This window comes from Tasmannia lanceolata, unplaced genomic scaffold (genome assembly GCF_043159265.1).
Source record: "Tasmannia lanceolata isolate RefF3 unplaced genomic scaffold, GAP_Taslan_0.1 ptg000003l, whole genome shotgun sequence".
Lineage (NCBI taxonomy): Eukaryota > Viridiplantae > Streptophyta > Magnoliopsida > Canellales > Winteraceae > Tasmannia > Tasmannia lanceolata.
Genome location: NW_027518680.1, coordinates 37,712,782 through 37,738,286, shown reverse-complemented (window position 1 = coordinate 37,738,286; position 25,505 = coordinate 37,712,782). Strand labels below are relative to the sequence as shown.

At 38.8% G+C, this 25,505-nt stretch overlaps 1 protein-coding gene across 2 annotated transcripts in view; it reads right to left on the bottom strand.

Annotated features, from left to right (window-relative positions):
* LOC143862223 (uncharacterized) overlaps positions 1–15,109 on the bottom strand; it is a 66,642-nt gene extending 51,533 nt beyond the window's left edge. The window contains exon 1 of one of the 2 annotated variants that reach the window (XR_013240224.1): positions 14,773–15,107. Coding sequence is in view for 1 of the 2 variants with exons in the window: in XM_077373233.1 (XP_077229348.1) it covers positions 14,773–15,019 (247 nt within the window). In the remaining variant the exon portion in view is untranslated. Of the gene's footprint in view, positions 1–14,772 lie in introns of both variants that reach the window. The other variant, XM_077373233.1, reaches the window with a different exon arrangement.
* Between the last annotated feature and the right edge of the window lie 10,396 nt (positions 15,110–25,505).

Below are 25,505 nucleotides of genomic sequence, written 5' to 3'. Positions count from 1 at the left end.
TAATAAGCCTTTCGAGCATAAACCTTCGCGAAATCATCACGAACATCTTGCCATCGACTAAAACAAGATATGCCTAAGTAACTGCGCTCTCGCAAGAATTGTCTCCATTTCACCTTGGCATCTCTGCAAACTGTATCCCTAACTAGACGAATGGCATTTGATGATCATAACCATAGTATTTATGGTATGCATCAAGAGTCTTGATCCATTTTAGACACGCATCATCGTAATCTCCATAGGGATAGTAGTAGGCATCAGAACCAAGGAAGCATAATTCGTTCATACAAGTGGGGAATCGCGAATCCCTGATTCGCGAATCAGATTCTTGATTCGATTCCCCAAAATAGGGGAATCTCAAATCGATTCTATAGGAAACGCGAATCCCAAATTAGGAATCGCAGTTTATAAATTATGAATTCGCGTTTCAGGAAATTATAATTCGCGATTGTAAAAAATGAGAATCGGGATTTACCAGTATATAAAATCGCGATTCCCATTTAGTAGAATCTGTTTTTTTTAGTTATAGGAATCACGATTCCCATTTTTGATGTGAAATTAAGATTTTAACAACTTTTGAAAGAATAGGGGGTAAAATTGAGTCGGGGCATTTTGGTAAATTTTTTATAAAACCTAAAAAATCGTAGAAAACAACATTTTAGCTGGGAAACCCTAGAAAATCTCTCCCTCTTTCACCGTTTCTCTTCTCTGAAACCCTAGCCCCTCCCTCACTCCCTCCGTTCTAAAACCCCGCCAGCCGGAGACCGTGCGACGGCAAGAAGAAGAAGAAGAAAGATCAACAGAGGTATCTCATATTTCAATTTTTTTTCAAAAATGAACCCCCCCCCCCCCCTCCCCCCCATTTAACGGTTTTTGTGTGGGCATTTTTCACAGAAACCATTCTCAGAGAATGATTTCTGTGAGAATGGTTCACTGCTTGAGGATGAACCGATGAATCCCCCCGCTCTTTAACGGTTTCTGGGTTAGGGACTTAGGGTTTCTCACAGAAACCGAGAATGTTTTTGGTTTAAAACTTTAAATGGTTAAGGTTAATGGTTAATGGTTTCTTGGTTAATGGTTTCTATGATTCTGCTTGTTTCTGGGTTAATGGAAAGCTTAGTTTTTCTGTGATTGCATGAATGGACAGATTTGTGTTGGAAATTTACATTAATCTTCTGTTTTTTTTTTCTTTTGTTTGTATTTCAAGAAAAAGAAGCCATTATTTCAGAGGTGGGGAAATATCCATCAGAGGGGGGGGGGGGGGGGGGGAATATCACTGCCCAAATAAAATGATTGTGCTTAATTTGTGGGATATTGAAGCTTGATTGTGCTTAAAATGATTGTGCTTAATCTCTATTTAGCTTGTCTTTACTCTTTTTAGTATTAACACACTGTTGATTAGTATTTTTAGTTTAAAATACTTATATTTGTGCTTGATTAGCCAATATTTGTTAAGGGAAATGATATCTGCTCCAAGTGTTTTTTATAAACATGCGCTCCACTTGTTTGTCGTGTAGTATTTAAAGGGATGTCAGAGGATATTACAGTTCTCAAAAAGCACAATCAGGCTTCTGAGAGAATGGTTCGTTGCTTGAGGTTTCTGTGTGAATGGTTTCTCACATAAACCATTATGTGAACATGGTTTGTGTGAGAATGATTCATTGCTTGTCTGTGTGAATGGTTTCTCACATAAACCATTCTGTGAGAATGGTTTGTGTGAGAATGGTTCACTGCTTGCTTGTTTCTCACATAAACCTTCAATAATGCGCAAATTGTCTCTTATTTTTAATCAGATACATGGTAGCGACTAGCGAGTGCCAATGTCAATAGTATTTTTAATCCTAGATCTTGGTGTTATATCCATAGTAGTGTGAATTGTGAACTCTATCAAATTGAGCTAATAAGATATTGTTTATCATCTCTCAATCGATAGTAGTACGAGTGATGGCGAGTGGAATGTCTCAAGTCTCCAACAATGGTCTCCAACAATGGTTTACTGGCATGGATCCATGGGTTGCAGCAAGCGGAAGGCATTAATCTTGGCACGGTGGGCCTATGCAGCTTATGCAATATTGCCTCTGTCTGTGTTGATTGGGGTTTGATTCGTGCCGCAATCAGTTGTTGGGATCCAGATTTACATGTGTTTCGTTTTGGAATGCAAGAGCTTTCTCCGACTCATGAAGATATTTGCATGATGCTCTGCATTTCTCCTGATCGTCCCTTGTCCAAGCCTTCCTTTAAGGAGGGCTATGATAAGGCGTTGAGCCGTCTGATTGGCGTGCCACAGAAGTCCCTAGCTCACTACCGTCAGGCAAGTAGTATCTTCGTGCACAAGCTAGTACAAGTCTTTTCACCAAGTAGAGAACTGGATAAGGAGTATCGTCGTTGCCGTGAAAATGCCTTAGCACTATGTGCTTATCCAATGTTTCTCTTTCCGGGCCGATCAGAGTTATCGGACTTGATCCCGCTATATTTTGTAGACTTAGTTGATCAAGTTCGCAAAGGTGAAAATCTAGCTCCTACTGTCTTAGCCGAACTTTTTGATAGCCTAGATAGTGCTCGCCGATCTACTGGATCTGACTTCTCGGGAAGTTCCGTCATTCTTTATGTAAGTATTAGATGGTTTATTAAAAATGCTTGAATGATGTGCTTGGTTATGGATAATTATTATTCCTAACTTTTTCTTTATTTAGGTTTGGTTAGTGGAGAGATTACGAATTTTGATTGGTTGAATGCTTGAACCAACAGAGTGATGATAGAACGCGGTGAGACAACAACTAACTGTATAGTCTCTGATGACTTTTGGACGAGCATAAGATTGGGATTATTAATTACGAAGCCCATCTATAAAATGATTAAGTTCACTGACCAGGAAGGCTGTCTAACATCAGAAGTGTACGAAGGCATGGACAATATGTTACGGCAAATAAAAGATAACTTGAAAGATGTGCCTGACATGTACAATCATATTCATGGTAATGTGGTGGAACGATGGGGGAAGATGAATGTTCGAATGCAGGCCTTGGCTCATGTACTCACTCCAAAATATTATGACCCTTCATATCTCAATATTCCAGTACCAGGCGATGGTAAACGAGTCATCCCAGGTATATAATTGTTTCTCGTATTGTGAGTTTTCCTAATGTAATTGTATTTATCTTCATTTATGTTGCCGACTGACCAATTATTCAATTTTATTTTTAGATAAAGACCCTAAAATCATGGATGTTGTGTATGAAGCCATTAAGGATCTCTCCCCTGATGATGAGATGAGTGGTACGATTAGACGTCAATTATATGATTTCATAGGAAGGGTTGGAAGGTTTTCCAGTAAATTTGCCAGGGAGGATGCGAAAGATCCCAAGGTGTCTGTGACCAAATGGTGGAACTTTCATGGAAGTCATGTATCGGAGTTACAGTCAGTGGCCATCAAAATTCTCTCACAGCCTATCAGCACATCTTCTGCAAAGAGAATATGGTGCACGTATAGCTTCATTTACAACGTAAAGCGTAATCGCTTAAATTCACATCGTACCGATACCCTTGTGTACATCCCACTCAAATCTTCAACTCCTATCCAGGTTTAAGTTCTTTGTTTTGTTTTTGCATGTAATAATTGTTTTTCATTACTTATGTCAGATTATTTATTTAATTTAAAATCTATTATTTAGATATAATGCAGCTGCATACAAAGAATGACCAAATAGGAAATGGGACATCAACCCAGAGCTCCCAGTTATGGATGACTCCTCTAGCAAAATGAAGGATATGCAATGGCAGGATCTTGATGATGAATTCCTTAGACCTTCTACATTTCGTGCGTCATCTCAGGCATTACCTTCAAGTCCTTCACTCACTATTCGTGACTTAGACGACAATGACGAAGCTGCAGGATCTGGGACTCCAAGAGTGGTCAGCAACTCGGAACCTGAAATTGGACGATCATCCAAAACTCAAGGTCGTATTACTAGTTTCCTGGGGCGTGGAGAACGTACAAGGGTAGGTACAATTTCACATTTGAAGAGACATATTTAAAATCTTTAACACTTTCAATTTCCCGTTGAAGATATTATAGTCTTATAAATATTAATTCATTTATTTAAACTTTTCCTTTACAGAAAATGTAGAAGGAAGAGGATGAACTGATCCTGTTTATTCGAAGGGAAAGAGAAAAGCTTAACTTTATTTCTTTTTATTTAAAAATACTGGAGAAATTCTGTAATAATTTTGATATTTGACTTTTTTGAAACTGAATTTTTTGTTTAATGGTGGAGTCCTGGGCCTCCTGGCTCCTGAATGAAAAAACTGTTATAATTTGGTATTTGGAGAATCATATTTATGCTCTGTTCTAAAAGGCGGCCGCCCAGGCCGCCTAGGCACTGGGCGCAGAAAAAGCGCACCGCCTAGGCCCTGGGCGTTTAAAAAGGCGGTCTCACCGTCTGGGCGTTATTTGGCGGCCGCCCAGGCGATGAGGCAGCGCCTGGGCGCGGAACGTGGGCCTAGGCGGGGCGGGTTTGAAGACTCAGATGAAGATAGAGTCTTGGTCTTGGAGGGAGAGGACAATGATTGGTGAAGAGTGAAGAAGTGCTTGGATTTTAATCTTTTTTTTTTTGTCATAGATTTGTGTTGTATTGTTAAATACTTAAATTATTAAGTATTTTATACTTAATTTCTTATTATGTTTTTGACCTTTTGTTATTATTTAATGTTTAGTGCTTATGCATAAAATGTATTTAAGTATTTATATTTTATATAAAAAATGCAAGATATTATGAAAATATATTAATATCTAAAAAACTGAAAAACGCCTAAAAATGCCTAGGCGGCCTAGGCGCTGGGAGGTCAGTCAGCCGCCCAGCTCCACCCAACGCTTTTTAGAACACTGTGTTTATGTTTAATGGTGTACAGCTGAATGCTTAGATTTTGATTTTCATGTATTTTTCCTTAAATTTTATCATTTATTAATTTTTATCGCTCTCCGGCGACTCCCCGACGACGCCCCGGCGAATCCCTGGCGAAAAATCGAATCCCGCTCCCAACTATCCCTGGAACCTTCGAATCCCGCTTTCGAATCCGGAATCGAATCCCGTTTTCGAATCCCGCCCTGGCAACCTTGATCAGAACCATAGAAATATGGAACTCGTGGTGCAGTCATTGTGGGGCGAATCAATGTCGCATGGCCCCCCAAATTGAATCTGTGTAAATCAGCCGTTAGATCTGTCCGTGATATTGAAAGAAACAAAATGCCTTTTGCGGATCTCAGATCGAACTCCCAAATGGCCTAGATTAGCAATCGGACCAAAATCGACATATGATGAAGATTGGCTGAAACCATGGACTGCAGAGAATGGATGTCACGTCGTTCCAAACAACTCGTCATGGACAAATTCTCACCTAAAAAGGCCCGGTAAAGAGAGAGTAACGATAAAGATTCTCACTTGATCTGAACGAACAGCCGAGATCGATCCTCGATCTAAGGGTGGCTCAAATGATTTGAATTGGAGACTTTTTCTCTTCCGTGGTGTGTTCTGGTAGTAGTGATCTGATTGCCACGTACAATTTGATGTGTATGGTTCAATCCAAATAGATCAGACCATCAGGACCCCTAGATCGAAATGGATGGCCCAGATCGGCTCAATTTCTAACCTTTGGCTAGTGTTGAATAATTCAGATGCAATGCAGAAGAGTTGGCATATAAATTTGCAGAAGACATCGGTGCAAAATTCCCATTAGAATAGTCTCTTTTAATCACCTTTAGTTCAGCCACAGGCTACAATAATCAGTGGTCCTCAATACTATCGTATTGTTGGGTGGCTCTCAACCTATGCAAAACTAGATAGTAACTTACTCCACAAATTACTTACTGCACAAGTCACTGACAACAACTTTTCTCTCTCTTTTTTTGTAACTTGTTACCTACTGCTGTAGGTTACCAAATAACATAAAAGGCTATTGCAGGTTTCCTTTTCTATTGACACGTACAACAATATCTATCCAGAAAACTTACCTCTCAAGTATTAACCAGAAAGGAATGTTTAATAGGCAACTTGCTTTCACGTGTCTCTCTTTCGTTGTACAAGTGTCTTGCTTATCTTGCAAGGCAAGGATATCTTTTTCTTATCTTGGGTTTGCAGGATAAGGAAAGCTTCACACTGAAAGATTTCCTTTCTTATCTTGGGCGAGATTTGCTTGGATGAGATTAGCAGAAGATCCACTTTCTTGTTCCCTACGAAGCATATTCTTTTCCCTCGGGAGAGAAGCGCACAACAAAAGTTGCTTTCAACCCTTCTTCCTCATGAGAAAAAAATGCCAGAATGGTTGCTGCTGTATTGGCAAGAATGTATAGTTGAACCAGTTTGGGAGGTTATAAGATTAGGGTAAGGGCAGATAGGTTTATTTAGGACAGGTTTTAGGGATTGAAAATGCATAGAGAAGAGAAAAAGAACCAGGCTCTGATACCAAATTGATGTGATCCAGGGGAGAAAATAGAAGATAGAGTTGAAAAGAGAAGAATAAGGGGAAGAGAAAAAGAATAGGAGGGAAGGAGAGACGAACCCTAGAATCCACTAGTAAAGAAGAGAGAAGACAAGAAATTAGAGGGAAGAAATATGAGAAGAAGGATAAGAGAAAAAGAGAAAAGGAAGAAGAAGAGGGATAAGGGGAGAATCTCTATTCTCAATTCATTCATTCATTCATTCATTCATTCATTCATCATCCAAAATCTCTAAAAACCCTAATACAAGAGGCCTATATATAGGCAATTTAAATAGCATGGAAATAAAATAACATGAAATATAAAATCCCTAAAGACTAAAACATAGAAATAAAAATCCTAAAAATTCTAAGGGGCAAATATGCCACTTATTGGGCCTACAATATGCATCATTCTTCTTGGATGTTATCCTCAATGAAGGTGGAGGTCAAAGAAGATATCAAAAGAAAAGATGAACCAAGATCAAATCCAGTGATTTGATACTATGATGTCAATAAGAGCCTTTGTCCGTTTATGTTGGAGTGAAGGGAAGTAGAAGAAGATAGAGGAGAAGGAAGGGAAGAAGAGAGCGGGAGAAGAAAGAATTGGGTTGAAGATACCACCCCACGAATTCATCATATTTATAATAAATCATCTAAGAAAATTACATGTAAGCCATTAGGGCCGTCCAGAATAGGCTTTATCAAATAAACAGAAGCAACTTCTTTCCAATGACTATAACATCGTAAAGTGGGCCCTATCCTCAACAATTAGAAGCAACATAGTGACCCCCTTTTTACCTTCCAGTCAGTTTTGAATCCTTGTAACAAAACAATAACAATGGAAAGTGGGGTTGATCCCCTCAGCTCAATGTAATATTCTAAACGTCACAACTTTGATTGTACTGCACAATCTCAGCTTACTTCTCAAATAAAGAAAACAGAAGTCACCCTCAACCCACTGAGAGCAATGATGAAGGTGACAAAGTCCTGCATATTTCTTGCTACGTTCCTCCAAACTGGATTCCCCAACCAGGCGTACAACCAAAAAATCACATAAGCAGGGAGGAGACAAATACTCTACCCAGACTTTAGACCAATACAAGAGGGAGCCACTGAGTTACTGACACCTTCAAAACATGGCGAAAGGAGATTTCTCAAACACCTCCACAGCCCCACCGCAATGCTACGAACAACCATAAACCTGCACATTCCTCACTGAGAAAATCCTCAAATAAAAAGGAGGTAGTGATCCATTCCATCCATGCAAGGTTTTAAATCTCGGTTTCGGTTTCGGTTTCGGTTTCGGTCATCACCGATTTCCGAAACTTCACCGAAATTTCCGAAATTTCACCGAAATTTCCGAAATTTCACCGAAATTTCCGAAATTTCACCGAAATTTTACCGAAACGAAACGTTTCGGCCGAAATTTCCGAAACGTTTCGGCGAAGTTTGGTACTTTTCCGACTCACAGTGAATTTCGTTTTGGTTTCCACCGAAACCGAAATATTTCGGCCGAAATTTAAAACCATGCATCAATGATAATACCTTCAGAGTATAAGAAAAAACGCATTTCCAAGCAGGAGGGAGGAGTATAGTAAGGAGGAATATGGGAAACATTAATGCCACATAAGAACTCGGAGACTAAAAGGAGAAACTTCAATTTTTACAAGTTGGTTGCCTTGAAAAATGATGTTCTTGTAGCACATCATTCGGAGAATCAGAACACAGACCTGTTGTCAAGTTACATTAGCAGCAATACCATAAAGCTCCAATTCAACCAAAATGAGAAAGGTAACATGTAGAAAAATAAAATAAAAGACATAAGAAACACATACAAGCCTCCAATCAAAGAAAAAATAGGACTCTAACCCTTAATTGACATTAAAGCTTGAAACTGCAAACAGATCTTTGAAGAATTTCTTAACCATACAGTCCAAATTGATGATTCTTAAACTTGGAATTAAAATAACCATAAATCTTAAAACAATGGATATATGTAAAAGCCTTTTCACCGCTATCAGACACGCTGAGATCACAAGTCAGTGTGCTGACGTCTGTCATATAGCTCCAAGAGACTACAAGAAAACAATCCATGTCTCAAAAGAATAGGGACAAAAAAAACTCCCTTCTCGTAGGTTTGATAGTCACTGTTCTTCGTACTGATCAAAAAAGTTTAAATGTTCAAACCACGCTCCAAAGATCGAAACCATAAAGTTTCTCCTGATATAAAAAAGGAGGAGGAGGAGGACAGGGTGGAGGAGAGCATAGAACATAAGATAACCAGCTAAAAATTATTGCAGAATGATTATTACTTATCAAATTGTAGATGTTCAAAGCAGTCTATGTTTCTCCTGTGAAAACAAATTAACAATTATAGTATTGATCAGGGAGGGGAAAACCCAATATTGTGAGATGTACAGAGTAGAATTCATATTAAGAAATAGATTGTCTATATGTAGACAATTTTTCCCTTACCAGACCTTCAATGCAATTATTACTCACTAACTAGGAAATAATTACTCCTCACACTAAGTCAAAACATATAATGTTACAACAAGAAGGTAGGAAAACGGGCTTACAAAAGTCGCTCTAGCCAGTAAAGATAGATGTCTTCCCTTCCACATGGGCATTTGGTTTTCAAGCTTCTACACTAAATCCCAATCAAAAGCTCTAATAACACAAAAGTTAATTTTAATTTTAAGTATCTCATGGGAAGAGAATCTACCCTGCAACCCATAACTTTAACAATCTCCAACAACTCCAAAGCATCCAAATTAATACCATAAAAGAGCACGTGCTTAAGTGAACACATAGTATGTAAGCTATTGGAATGGTGAACGAAGACTAGCAATCTCAAACAACTCCAAATATCTGAAATAACACATAGTATTATGATACATCTGCAACAACTCCAAATATCTGAAATAACACATAGCATTATGATGCATCTCACTAATGGTAGCTTGACGACTTTATATTCCATTGCATGAAAGCTATTGGAATTGTATTTTAGAATATATAGAATGAAAGGGAAACCCCACGAAATTCTTCACTTCTCCTTTTCTCTCTTCTCTCCACCCTTGATAATAGATAGCTTTTATATGGTAAAAAAGCAAAGTTAATTGTTAATAATGTTAGGCCCAGGTGATGGCAACTCAAGAGGGGGGTGAATTGGGTTTTCGAAAATCTTTGCCCTTTTGAAAACTTAATTACCAAATTATAACAAAAGAACAATTCTACCAATAAACTCAAGCAAGATAAAAATCTAAGTGCAAATGAAAAGATAGAGTGTGATAAAGATTGCACCGGGGATTTCTATAGCGGTTCGGTCTAAACCGAGGCCTACATTCACTCCACCAAAACTTTGATGGTGACTAAAACCCGATCCTCATAACGGTGAAGATCAAACCAATACAATGACCGGAGGTAGCATTGCGCCTCAACACTTGCTAAACGGAGATGGCTCTGCGTCTCCACCACTTGCCGTCGAAGATGGCTCTGCGCTCCCACCATTCGCTTTAGAAGAAGGCTCTGTGTCTCCAAGCACTCGCCAAAATACAAATAAGGAAAATGAAAAATGCAATGCCTCTAACAAGGCAAATACATTAAGATTGCTCCCCACAAATCTATCTCTCAAAGGATGTACAAGTTGAAGCCTACGATCTAATCCCTTCAAGATTTCCCAAATTGAGGCACAAGGATGATAATCACGCTGAAGCCAACCTACAGGAATTTTCCAATTTGCACAGTAAACTTCATAAATTCATATCCCTCTCGTTTCTTATCCGATTTTGATGATCTTGTGCTCTCTGGAAAGCTAAGGGAGCCTACTATCTGTTAAAAATACTTTTAAAATCATTTGAAAATTCCTTAGAGACATATCCTTAAGATAAAGGCCATTGGTAAACTAAGCAAGTTCCAATTTAGTTGGTTTTCATTTTTAAGCCCTCTTTGACACTTAGGCTTCTGGTCCACTTGCTTTCCGTGTAGGTTAAACAATTTTAGAAAGTAACCTCTTTTATTCCATCTACTAAATAGAAAACAAAAGGACCCACATGTTTTATCTCTTCTGATCAGCATTCCCCATGTTTGTTGAATTATGTATGCTTCTTGTCCGACCAAGGTTTTAAATTTCGATTTCAGTTTGGTTTCAGACAGAAATTTCAATCGAAATCATGTAAAATTAAGGAAACATATGCATATGATGGACATTTAAGATGAAGCTTCAGGAAGTTTGAGAATAAGCGCAAATAAATACTAAAAGATCATCACATAACCAAAAATTCACCCATAATAGTTTAACAAAAAAATGCGTAGTGACATGTGCTGTCGCGTATGCATGATAATTCAGTACATACCACATTTCACAAGTAATTCTTATAAATAGACATACATAATACATAAACTACATTTTAACATCAAATTCATATAAATATAAGTATTAATATAAGTATATAATACATACTAGTATAGCATACCAATAATACATTTACGGTTTTGATTTCGCAGTGTTCCGATTTCGGCATGCGTTTTGGCAGGGATGGAAATGAAAACATTTTGGTTGTTCCAAGTAAGTTTTGGTGGAAATGTAAAACTATGAATCCAACATGATGGTCTTCTTTCAATTACAAAAGCGTTGGTTAAGCCCCTCACACAAAAGCCTTCACACAACGAAACATTTAAGGCATTACACACAATTAGCTCTTCGAGTGATGGTTTTGGAAGAGGTCCTCGACTACTAGAATCAGAGGGCATAGTATTAATAGACCCCAAGATTCTGCAACATTGGTCCTTGGTCTTAACAAATTTAAAATCATCTATAAGGTGCCCTTCCTCCCTCCATCCCTCAGTGTGTGTGGTTATTAGATATGGACGCTCACAAAATGTTGTAATTAAAACGGGGTACTTTTCATGTATTATCCCTTATTTTGGTTCCCACAGGAACGTCACGGATTATCAATCCTCTCTACCCATCACACACATTGGTTTAGAATCCATATAATCTTCATTTAGCTCATTTACTGTACCCAAAGTTTTATACCACTCATAACATTTAACGTAAGTTCTTTCAATTTCTCAATTTACATCTCAAACTTCATTGTTATTTTATCTTTACTTGTGAAGGATTTACATTCGGGTAAACTCCTTGCAAATGAATCAGTTAAGGCAATCTCTACCTTTTTGTCCCCACTATCTGCCATCTTCAATTTGGCATCCTCACCTAGGGCACGCAAATGATCACATTCTACAATATTTAGTCTCTCAATGGGGTTGGGCCTGTAGCTCAATGGTTGAGGCTTTGTTTCTCAACCTTGAGGTCACAGGTTCGATCCCAGCTTACCTACCAAAAAAAAAGTCTCTCAATTACATTCAACTCCAGACGCATCGTGAACTTCCTTTTTTGTCATCCAATAAAATTTTGTGTAATTTTCCATTTGATTTAATTTATTTTGACGTGTAGGGTATTAGCATTGTTGCATCATTATCTGGACCATGTTTTTATGTTAGCCTCGTTGCTGATTTTAGTCCTTTTAATTGGATATTGTTTCTCAAACATACATAAATGTATTTTCTGCTTTATCTTGCTTCAGCACATTAGTATTGAACACTATAGCAACTGTATTAAACACCAAAGAAGTGATGGTGCGAGTACACATCTCAGTAATTGTCAGTCCCACGTATTTTGTTTCATTATGGAGTCACAAAGACGTAGAGCGAGCATTTTACTAACGAAGTTTTGCCAATAATGTTTCATTTGGAGCTCTACAACATCTCTTAAGCTCTGCAACATCTCTTACCAAAGGCATTACGTACATCAACATGTCATTAACATATTGCTATCGACAATTTCGAGGCAGATGCCCCTCTTTAGATGCAGAAAAGACAGATGCCTGACAAATACTCTTTGCTCATGAGGCTGTTTTTGTTATGCTCATATATCTTACACAACTTGAAGAAAGTTCTCCAAATGTCATCATGTACACATTTGTTGGTCGCAGCAATGGGTACACGAGGTGGTGTAGATTCCACATTTTATTCTTGTAAGATTCTAATCTCATGCCATGTTAAAGCCTGACTTTTATGATTCCCTTAAAATTGGTTGAGATAAAGGGGGAGTCCACTGCAGTTTCCAACCCTTCTTTGACTAGGCTTGCACAAAATGACAATACGAGTACTATGCAGTCACGTGAAAATTACTAAAGTTGTCTGCACAAACACCAGCTTAGAACACCCAAGTCATTTCATCAATTGAGCCATCTCCTTTACAGAAGATGTGAAAATTGAGAAATGGTTATTCTATATAAGGAGAAATGAATGTGTGTATAAAAGATTAAATAACGCCATCTCCAACGGCTTAAGCTTTCGGAGTAATTAGTTGTTTCTCATGGTATCAGACCAAAGGTCCTGGGTTCAAAACTCCTTGACATTAAAAATCCACATGCAATGGCCAACCTAAAAGAGGGGTCACATGTGCCACGTGTAGGCCAACCTTAAAAAGAGGGGCCACATGTGGGAGAGGGTTGAAGTATAAAAGATTAAATAATGCCATCTCCAAAGGCTTAATATTTTGGAGTAATTGGTTGTTTCTCAGAATGCATTGCATAAAAAGACACTTGGGATGTTGTAGCTCGTCTCCCGTGTTAAGAATGTCGTAAGGTGAAAATGGTGTACTAAATATTGGTGGTTCTATGGATAAATACAAAGCTAGGCTGGGTGCAAAGGTGTATAATCAACAATATAGTTTTGAAATGGATTTCCAATTCATCATCATTTTGTTCATTATGAAACTGCTATCTACCATTCAAAAACAATCATGAAATTTTCAATCATTAAAGAACTTTTTTTCTTGAATAGTTATCATTTAAAAAACTTTCATCAACACATTACTCTAATTTTCCCATTATGAAACAAGCTCTTCCTACCTCCATTGTGTAGCCGTTGCATCGCTGTAAAGTTTTAAAATGTTCATTTGATCACGCATATTTATCTTTTTTTCCCTCATTCAATAACAGTTTTCACTTGTTAAATACAAAATATGATGCATTCCTGTTCCGTTGGAGACTAAGCAAACTTTTTGTATAGCATGAGTTCATAATTTATCCCTCAACATCACCCAAATCATGTCATGGGATATCCTCAAGGCAGAAGGTAATTTCTGTTCAGGAGCCAAAGTTTATGACAGCGGATTGAAAATTTTATAAGTTTAACATCAATACTATAAGGGCCCGTTTGGATGCCAAGAAGATTTTGATTTGAATTTCTCACATTTGCAGCCCTTTTTGCATTGTAATTTGGATCGGATCAAATTCTTGGGTTTCTAATTCAGCAGCTGACAGTGAAAAACATCATATTTCTAAATTTGCTGTGGAAATAAGAAATTGGAAATCCACAGATGTGGCAGTTTCCTTCACCCTCTTTGCTCCTCAACCTCTCCCCTCGACTAGGAAGTACCCCCTTCCCTCTCTGTCTCCTCTACATGAGCTGCCGGATCTATTCAATTTGTATTCAAAACTCAATTCCAAATCCAAATACAAAATGGGAGGTATCCAAACCGGCCAAAACATTACCTATGATATAATAACGAATATAAGAAAGTAATACCATATTCCAACGTCAAAGAACCGTGCTCTAAGACATACCAATCTTTTTCAGCACTTCAAAATCCATTCAAATTGTACTATATTTACAGATCAGATACATAGTTTATATCTCTATGCAATAAATCATACAATCAAAAACTTTTGGGAAAAAGCACATGACAGATCACACAGAACCAAGGCCCATGTTTGCTCTAGTTTTTATTTTTTTTTATGTTTAAACGGTCTTTCTTTATCCATGGACAATGAGTTTCCAAGTATTGGGTGTATCTGTGTTTATATTTATAGAAGCTTTCATTTTCATGCGTATCCAAATTGTTGATTCAGTGCTTCAAAATCCATTCAAATTGTACCATTCAAAAAAAAATCCATTCAAATTGTACTATTTTCCATATCAGATACATATTTTATATCTCTATACAATAAATCATACAATCAAACACTTTAGGGAAAAAACACATAGTGAAATCATAAATTGACCATAACTGCAAGTCCAATTGAACTAATTCAAACAATAAATGACGAAGAACGTGGAATTCAAGCACTAAGAATGCAACGAATTTACGAAAATTGGAACTATCATTCAAACCATAAACAAAACTAGGTTTTAGTTTGCACGTTTATATTAGAAATTATAGGCACATGAAAGCCCAAATATGCACTTTCCTGTTAAAAAAATTTCTCAATTATGCTAAATCCTGACCTATAGTCGACAAGGGATCTTTGTCAAACGGCTCATCGGATTTTGGAGACGGAGGGCCAGCGTTCATGACACGATAGAGACCAGAACGTTGGCGCGTTCTCAAAATAGGAAACCCTAGGTAGGAACAAGGGAGGAGATTAAGAGGAAGAAATGAAGAGAGTGGGGAGGATGAAAATCTGAGAGGGGGAGGGAAAAGAATTCGGGGCGAATGAAATGCTGAGTGGATTGAACGAGAGAGAATGGCCATTTCGTAGCGATTTTACCCTCTCTCTCTCTCTCTCTCTCTGAGTAGCCAGCATAACAAACATGCAGGCCAAGCGTGGAGAGCTAGGCGGAATATACCGAATTTTTAGGCCTTGGTCGGTTAGGACTAAAGATGGGGGCCGGCTCAGTTTGGTTGGAAGAAAGCAGGAACCCACCCTTGTTCGGCTGCCATTAGAAAATGAAATCTAGGCAGTGTTTGGTTGCACAAACACTCGACATCTATTGGAATTTCAAATTTTGATGTCGCTAATATTGCATTGAAATTTCAGGAGACTCCCCATCATGTTTCAGACATAATTATTGTAGTTAGAATACATGTGGAATGCTTGGCTCCGTTTGGTTGCCGGAATTTTTTTTATTTTTGAGACTTTTGTGGGATTTCCTCAGGAAACCCACGTTTGGTTAGTGGGCCCAAACTAATCCCAGGAACCAAAAATAAGCTTGAGAAGAAATTTTTTTCTTCCCAACAGTTCAAGCAACCAAACAAAGCATTTTCTTTCCCACCATAGTCCGGCCAAAGAAACATGGGATTTTTATTTTACCGGGATGCTTCTAGGACTTTTTTTTCCCACCAATCTCCTTGGATTTTTTTTTTCTCCCACATAAATCCCAGGAAATACAAAAACCCGGCAACCAAACAGAGCTGTCTTTGTACTTTCTCTCATTTAATATAAATACTTGCGTGTTGGGAGGACTCTCGTAACTCACTTCTTTCTCTCATTTTCTCATTTAACATAGTATCAGAGCCCTAAGGTTTTGATCCCCTATGGACCACCATTGCCACCCCTTTCTCTCTTCTTCTTCCCCACATCACCTAACCCTAACCTAACTTGCAACCCCACCCCCGCGGCACCACCAGCAACTTGATCCACTCCCCTCTCTCGCGGCAACCCCCAGCTCCCTCCACTGCCTCGCGGCAACCCCCCTCCTCCCATCCTCCTGGCACCACGCACCCCATCCCTCCCCCCCCCCCCCCCCCGGCACCCCCCCTCCCATTCCCACGACACTCCCTTCTTCCCTTGCTCTCTATGTCTTAAACCCTAACCCTAGTTCTCCCACACACACGCGCACACACAGAAAAAACAACACAAAAAAACAAAAAATAAGTAAATAACCCTAATCCTAGGTCTTCCACCCTAGGTTCTCATGGCTTAAAAATCCGCCACCCTGATTGTGGTTCCTCTCCTATGACTCTTCATTTTCATTCTATTTGAGCCGTGTAGTTATTGTTGGAAGGGTTGTAACCCCAAGGCAAAATCGTTACACGCAGCGGAAGAATAAATCGGGTAGAACAAAAAAATTTCATTGATTTTGCCCTAAGCCCAGGAATCTTAGGGTCTAGATGATCTGATGGTGAGTAAATAAAATAATAAAATATAATCTTATCTCAGTTGTTGTTGCGAAGAAGAACCTCTACGTGATCTACTCCTCGAACGGCCTCAAACGATCTGATTGCTATGGCACCGCAACTCGAATCGATGGATTCCTTCGTTTTGCACAAAGGGGTCGAGAACAACTCTTGTTCTCAGTTATATTCTGATCCAAATCAGATCTTTGGAAGGGAATATTAATTCTTTTTATGGAGCTTTGGGGTTTTCTAAGAACTAGAAGCAAAAACAAAAAAAACTAGAAGAAGAGAGAAGTAGAGAATGCTTGGACATTTTTTGGAGAGAGAAGTGGGCGTGATTTTCAGCTTATGGACAGACTAGAAAACGTCTCTATTGAGGTTTAAATAGAGTTGGATTTCTATTCTCAAAGTTTTCAATAATTTCTCTTACGATCATTTTGTAATTAGAAAACTAATTTTTCTACTTGTGCAAATTAGAAAGCAAATATAATAGGATTCCTTTTAAAACCTTTTTGGACGTTTTACACATTCCAGGTGTGGTGTTTATTGCTCTTTGCAAAATGTGGGTTACTTTATTGGATAAAAGACAATCCCTAAAAAATCTCATACATTCTCTATTTTTCCACTTTCCCACTATAAAGCTGGTGGCCAATTTTCGACTTCATTTTGGACAATTAAATGGCCGAATCAGAAAAAAATCATAAACTACAAAGTTTTAGATTTTTCAAAGTTGTTCGAAACGAGTACTACACTAATTTTGGTGAAGAGGTCAGTAAGTTATGCCTGTTTTAATAAAACGATTCTATAAGCTAAACTTACATTAGTTTATTTAATTTTTTAATTAAATAAACTTATTTCCTCCCATCCAATGGGATAACAGCTCCACCCATATTTTTTAATTAAATAAACTTATTTCCTCTCATCCAATGGGATAACAACTCCATCCATATTTTCTATAATTCCCAAAATACCCTTTAGTTTACATTTAACTAAATTGGTATTCCAATTGTATCCTATAGTGCATATACACCATAGGAACTACATATATCTTTCCCTTTTCGACGAAACTAGTTTCTTCCATGTAATCCAATAAATACGAGACCCCTATCAAATAGATATAAACGGGCCATTCAAGTTGTGAGTGGGATCGTTGTAGGGATTCAATGGTCGATCCTGCAGAACCCAAAGATGGGCCCACTGCGATTCTTGCCCCAGAGTCAAAACTAAAATCGCATTGGATCAGTAGCCTCCATCGAGACGTAATCCTAAAGATAACCGCCGAATCATCATACCCCTGATCGCATCTAATATGTGCAAGTCCCTTCTCAATTTCCACATCTACCGAGTTGGGTCCTACGGAGGGTGGACATAGACTACCTCCTGTGCCCACCCGTGGTATACCTTTCAATTAAGTAGTTCAGGCTTGCAAATACATTTGCTAAAATCATTTCAAAATATATTTTAGAAAATCATTTGATAACCCTTTTATCAAATCTACCTGGCCATGTAATTTTATAGGCCTACTGCTCTGACCAAAATTGTAGATGTTTCCCAATAATTTGGGCAGAGAATTCCTTGTCGAGCAACCCAATTAGTCTCGTAGGTTTGTCCAACATTCAAGTACTACCCTCAAGTGATCCTTAAGAGAATCACTGTTAGATAGACTAATAAAAAAGGACGGGCCTATAGACCAATATGACCCCTCAGGTCGAAGGACATGAAAAGGGTCCTATCTTGTAGAATAGCCCTACTATATCCTGTCCACAGGCTATTCTAATATGATCATGTTCAGTGCGCAATCCTATCGTCGCACCCACTCTTCTTGCCTAGGTGACTGAGACAAGCCACTTCATGACACGTGCATGCAGGCAAGACTAGTACTAGTTGTGTACTATAAAAGAATAAGAAGTTTAAAAATGCCCTAGTGTGGGAGCCGGTTTTTTCCCGTGCTCGCAAGACGGTAGGGGATCACCACATCGGGTTCTCTGGGAGTGTTAGTTGATCTGCGTTTCTTGCGAACTCAGGACCGTGATCCGGACTTCGCAAGAAAGAGAAACTTAGAGTTGCCACCTAGGTTAGGGCCTAGGACCCGTGCCTGTTCTACCGATGAAAAGGGGAGTAGTACCCGAGTTTCATTGGGAGAACAGTAACTCAAGGGGTTCTATTGCTCTGGGCCTAGAACCTTGTAATTTTGCTATGTTTGTTAAAGCATGGTCTTTACAGATATCTGGCTAAGGGTCATGGTTACAATCGAGGAAGGTGTTAAGCACCCCTCTTGCCCGGATGAATCCAGTCTCTTGATTTGATTTGGCATTTTTAGAAGAATTTAATCAGGATAACTTATCTTTTTATCCTTTATTTGGATTATACTTAGTTCCAGAATGTAAATAAAATGAATTTATAAAAAGTCCAAAAATAAGCGGTAGTTATCCTTATTGAGATCGTATACTGTTTATGAGTCCCGAAAGATCTCACAGCTGACCACAATCATGTTAACTTAAATCAAACGGAAAAGACAGTACAGGAAGGAAAAGAAACTCTGGGTTTATGATTCCCTCCGTTTGTCCAACACCATGGAGCGCCAGGTCTCTCGTCTTTGTCTCGTTTGTCTATGGTAGGACCAGATATAGAGTGACGGGATAAGGAGAGGGAACGTAGCCCTATTTACAGAGAGGAGAAGGGTTGACATTACATGATTTAGGGCAAACGGAGCCCTTAACCCCGTAACTACCCTGCACCGAGTTTTGTAAAGTAAATATAAAAAGCCGAAAAATAAATGTAAATGTACTGGTGGTGCGAGAGGGCTTATTAAGAAATCGGCGGCTTAACGACGCTGATCAGATGAGGAGGCTCTGGTTTTGCCGAGATTTCGGCAGAACAACGGCACTTTTTGGACGAAGGAGCTTCGGTTTTGCCGAGATTCGGCAGAACAATGGTCTTTTTGGACGAAGGAGCTTCGGTTTTGCAGAGATTTCGGTAGAACAACGGCGCTATTTAGATAATAGGGCCTTGTGTTCTCCGAAATTCAGCAGTGCAAAGGCGATATGCTGACAAGGGGACTTCGGGTTTTGTCGAGCTTTTGGTAGAACAACGCCACTATTATGGAAAAGTAGCTCGTGGTTCTGCAAAATTTAGCAGAGTAACAACGCTATTTGGATGAAGGGACTTCGGGTTTGCCGAGATTTCGGTAGAATAACGGCGCTATTATGGAAAAATAGCTCGTAGTTCTACAAAATTCAGCAGAGTAACAACGTTATTTTGATAATGTCACTTCAAGTATTCAAAAATTCGGCAGAATGCAGACACCTAGCGTGAGCTACCTAAGTATTTCTCTACTTCTCTCTTCTAAAGCAAAGAAAGTAGGATTTTTTGGAAGGCAGAAGGGTTTTTGAACTAGAAAAACCAAAAAGAGGGATTTTAGAAGTTTAAAAATTCTTCAGAGAGAAGTTAAATTCTGATTTTACACTTACCCCCTTATTTATAGGGTTTCAAACCACGTAATTCGCAGGTTGCAAAAAATTCGCAGGAGGAAATCCAAATTGGCTGACATTGGTCGGTAAGGGTTGGAAAATGTGATTTTTTGTCTCTTTTGATTTTGAAAAACATGATTTTTCGTCTGTAAATCCAAGGGTTCTCATGGGTCTAATAATTCACCTTACCTTTTTGTTTTAATGCTACCAAACCAAATTGATTAGCATTTATGGGATGATGTGTTGCTTTGAGGTGTTGTGTTGTATACAGATTTTTCATGTCATAATCGCCATCACACAACTCATCTCAACACATGGCTTGTGAATAAGAAAGCAAAGGAACCAAGAGCTTGCACCTACATTGGAGACATCAACATTTGGAGATGTCCATGTCGAGAAGCTCAACGTGAAGATCCTACAAGTTCCCAACAAGTGTCAAGAAGGAGCTTGAAGATGAACATACCATGGTGACTCCTCATGCACCTTTCAACATGATTTGAAGATTGGAGGAAGTCACAAGAGCCAAGACAGAGTTCAAGATGTTCACCCAAGCAAAAGAAGTCCAAGAAAGTGCAAATGAGCCTATACATTCTACGAAGACTCAAGGTTTACATCTTTTAGATTGTATTTGGAGTCCTCTTGATTTTATGTTTAAATGCACTTTCAAAAGGTTTTCAAATGGTTTTTACACTTAACATTTTACATCTTTGAAAACCATCAACACACCCAAAAATGTATTTGAAAACCTAGGACTTAAGCCCAAAGACCATGGCCCACAAGCCCCTGATCTTTTAAAGTTAAAATGGAATTTTACACAGGGTCGGTCGACCGGGGTGTCCCGGGCTACCGTAGCAAGGTAGTTGGAAATCCAGCACTTGCTGAATTTTATTGGGCCGAGCGACCACAGAGGTGTCCCTGGAACGCCAAGAACAATCCGTCATTGGTTTGGGCGGGCGACCGCCGTGGGTCGGTCGACCGAGATAGGTTTTATTAGCCGAATTTTTGAGCAAACAGGTAGCCCTCGCCTGGCGACCGCCATGGGGTCGGTCGACCGCGACGATAAGAAATTTGAAAATAAAAAAAAGGTGCCTGATAGGGGCGGGCGACCGCGGTGGCTCGATCGACCGCGACGGTCGGGCAAACTAGCCGTTGGGGCTTTCGTATGTTGACTTTTTCAACCCAGTTTTTTACGGTTTTACCCCCAAACGGTCATATTTTCAAATACACTATATATACGCTATTAAAACCTATTCAAATAAGCTTTTGAACATTTGAGAAAAATCAAATCCCATTTTCTCTTTGAGCTTCAAGTTTTTAATCAAAAGCTAAAAACCTCTTTGATCTTCCATTTTTATATTTTATCAAGAGGCACTCCATATGGCTTTACATTTGTATTTTCTTGGAGTGATTGTGAGCTTTCAAAGTTGTAATCCCCCTATCAAGAGGCATGAGAGTTTTTATTTTCTTTGTTCTTCATTGAGAGTCTTCTCTTCGGCCCGTTAAGAATCGTGAAGATGAGGGTCTCCTCTTCGACCCATTAAGAAAGGTGAAGACGGCATATGAGGGTTTGTTGTCACAAAGAAGGCTTCGTGCAGATGGGCTTCGCATTGGCCCTTGAGAATGAAAAAGCTTGGTCATGTAATGGCTCATTGATCCGGACTTGAAGGAGGATTGAGATAGTGGAACTCGCGCATGGACGTGAAGAGTGGAGTATGTCTTGTGATAGACCGAACCACTATAAATCTTGTGTTCATTGTCTCTCTCTCTCTCTCTCTCTTCCTTTCCTTCTCATGCACTGTGGTGATTGGTTAACCTAACTTGTGATTATGTTTTAAATGGAACAAGGGTTAGTAAATGCACTTAAATTAAATATATAAACCTTAATTGCATTATATTATCTTTTTGAACAAGGGTTAGCAAATGTGCATTATTTGAATCTCTAAACCCTAGCTTTTATTAACACACCTATTTGAACAAGGGTTAGACTAATTAGTGCTTCATGAAATGGATTAATTTTTAATCTTTCCCTAATTAAGACTAAAATTTATAATTGACCAATTCAACCCCCCTCTTGGGTTGTCACACATGTATTTCATTTGGTATTAAAGCTTATGCTCCTAGAGAGATTTTTAACTTTAAAAATCTACAAGAGAAACGATCTTGAAATCTAAGGAGTGACTTGGTTTGGCAACCTAGAGAGGGGGTGAATAGGATGTTTACAAAACTTTTACCAATTTCACCATTGTTTTATCCATTGTTTAATTAAGTTTGAAATGGTTGAACTTAAAATAAATTAATGTAAGTTCAAAAAACCTTGTTGATTAGCAAACTTCATTAAGTGATTAATAGCCTAGTTAGCATGGTTAAGATATTTAGGTTGATTATCAATGCTAACTACTTACTCAATTCTATGTAGCAATGCAAGCACAAATAATCAAATAAGAGAGTGAGAGAAATACCAATCACACAAGTGACACAAAGATTTATAGTAGTTCGGCAAACGGCCTACTCCACTCTTCTCAAGGTCGCACTTGAGGATTTCCACTATTGAGACCTCCACGACGCCCGGCTTCGAGACTTTTACAATCAAGGGAATTAAATAAGGATGCCCTTCCACCTTTACAATGACTCTCCTTCTCCGCCGAGTTCTAAGCGCTTCACCCAAGGAAATTAAACACGGATGCCCTTGCCACCAATTGAACGAAGAAGAAGATTAGCTTTGCCTCTAAGTAGGCTAAAATGCACACTCAAGCTCCCATAAGATTCTCTCAAAAATCAATCACAATTTTAAAGCCTAAACCAATCTCAAATGATTTTCTCCAAATCAAGGCACAAGAGGTTGGTGAGAGTTTTTACCCAAAAATAATTCACAAATGATTGTTTAGGGTTTGTTGAAGTTGGACAATGTTCATCCAGTGTTTTAGACCCATTAGATGGGTATATGTGTGTGGACCCCGATCTGAGAGAGAGGTGAGAGACGAGCCCCCAACGGCCTCTTGGATCATCCACGTGAAAGAGAGCTTTACCAAGGAACTCTCGAAACGGTGCCACCCTCATAGCATAGCACGAGTGGTGATATAAAAAGAAAGAGATACCTCTTGATCCGGAGCCAAGGCTCGAAACCAAGACGCACCTAAAATAACTCAGAGTCGCCATCCATGGATAGGCTATGGAACCCCAAAACAAATCCTCTATGCAACGGATAACCAGAAATATATATGCGCTCGTGCCTGATTATGAATGGGGAAGGTCTGAAGAGCACCCCCAATTCGTCCGAGTGCAAGCATTTGGTCTCTTATGCCATTTATTATTAACTCCAAAGAGTTTTGGGCATAATCATGTAAAATGGAAACAAATATCCCCGAGAAGACGTCTACCTAATCATGCATGACTCGGGGATGAAATAATAAGCAAACACAACATAAATAAAAGATGTGTCACCTAAGCATTGCTAAGTTATGAGTGACATGCCTAATGGGTGTCTAAGTTCTGGTGTGCAGACACATACATGCTACAGCTAAAGGTATAAGGCTGCGCATGGAAGTAAGATAATATAGCAAAACACACAACATAACAAATCCTAAGACTCTAAACGATTGAGCCCGAGTCCTTGGATGGTCCGATGTTCATCTAAAGAAGCCTATGTATCCCCGCCTTCACGAGAATCAAAGCAACGTAGTTCTTCGCGCCTATTCTAAGCTATGATGCCTAAGACACCTAGACCTCTATCCTAAATTCGATCTAAAAGACCGGACTAGTTATTAAAGCTTCATGAACAATTATTTAAATTCCAATGAAATGTAGATTTTAGGACACCCTATATGCCCTAACTAAATGTAGGTTAGCCCTAAGTTAATGCAGGTGGTTCCTACAACCTATGTATAACTAGGCTGTGTTTTCTAAGGAAAACAAAGGGCAGACTAACGCATCCTATTCTAGTCATCAGTCGGCGATGTGGATCGCCAACTGACCGGACGGAGACGCTCCTATAACTCTAGGACAAACTCCTAACTCTAAAACAAGCACACAATAAATAAACAATACGTCAAGGACAAACCCCTATCTCTAAAAAAAACTCTCTACCTAGGACAAAATCCTAACTCTAGACGAAGATCTTTTTGAAAACAAGGTTTTAAAGATTTTTATGCAATCTATTTACAAAGTTTGGCTGGACTTGGGATAAAGATCCCAAGCTGCACTACGTACCTCGTGGAAGAGGATCAAGCCAACGTAGTTCGAAACGAACTCTCCTACTACGCTCCTAAAACTTTTAACCTTTTCAGATATTTTTAGGTTTTTGATGTTTTCAAATGTTTTTGATATTGTAAGATATTTCAATATTTTTTTGGATTTTAAACTGTTTTAAGATGTTTTCTGAATTTTTAACTGATTTCACCCATTTGGTCAAAGACTTAAGGGAATACACAAAGCAACACCCTAGGCCAAACCCTAGAATCAATAGGGGAAACCCCTAAACCAGGCAAACCAAAGTCAATGACAAGGAAATGATTTAAGATCCTAAAAGGCAAAGCTCTAATGAGATTATGTTAGTCTCTAATAAAGAAGAGCAACGACAACACTAAGGAGAAACTCCTAATTAACAACTAAAGAAAGGGGGGAAATGAGTCAAAGACTCTCTAATATCACTATGAAAGAACGAGATGAATGAGTCAAAGACTCTCTAATAAAAGCCACCAAAATACGGGGTTTCTATAAGTGAGGCAAGGAATGCCTCCTATGGGTAAACTCACTACCAAATTAAAGCAAACTTCCAAAGAGAGAGGTCCTATATGATAAGGCTTGCTTCGAAGAAAGGCTACCTTAATGAGACAGAGTGTGTCTCCTAATGTAACTGAAATACTCAAGAGGGGGGGTGAATTGAATTTAACTCAATATTAGGCCTTTTGAAAATTATTTATAAACCCTAATTGGAATTTTTCTTCACTTAATTAAATATTTGGTTAGTGCAAATATAATTGAAAGAACAAAGTGAAATGCCAAGCCAAAACAATAATGGAAATGCAAGAGTGAGAAATGACACACCGATATATATAGTGGTTCGGCCAACGGCCTACTCCACTCTACTCAAGGTCGCACTTGAGGGATTCCACTATTGGAGACCTCCACGATGCCCGGCTCCGAGGCGGTTACAATTCCAAGGGATATTAAACAAGGATGCCCTTACACCTTTACAAAGACTCTCCTTCTCCGCCGAGTTCTAAGCGGTTGCTCTCTAGGGAATTAAAAAAGGAATGCCCTAGCCACCTATACAAGATATGGAAGATTTGATAGCTTGGCTTCTTCTTGAAAGCTTGATGCCCTTTGTAGTTCCTTGATTGCTCTTCAACAAAGATTGCAAGTGATAGCTCTAAATCCAAACTCAATAGGTTCACAAGTGAAAGGCAAGTTTGGAAAAAACTAAAAATCTTAAGCTTGAAAGGGTTGCAAGTTTGCTTGAGTGCTTAAGAGGGTTTTTCAAAAATCAAGAGAGAGAGAAATAATCCTCTAGATATTGTATAAATAGTCTCTCCTCAAAATATGACCGTTTGGGGGTGTAGATAACAAAAAACAAATTTTAATTCAAAACCCAACGGCTCTTTTTTGAGTTGTCGCAAGGTTCTCGGAGTTCCGAGAATCATTCTCGGAGTTCC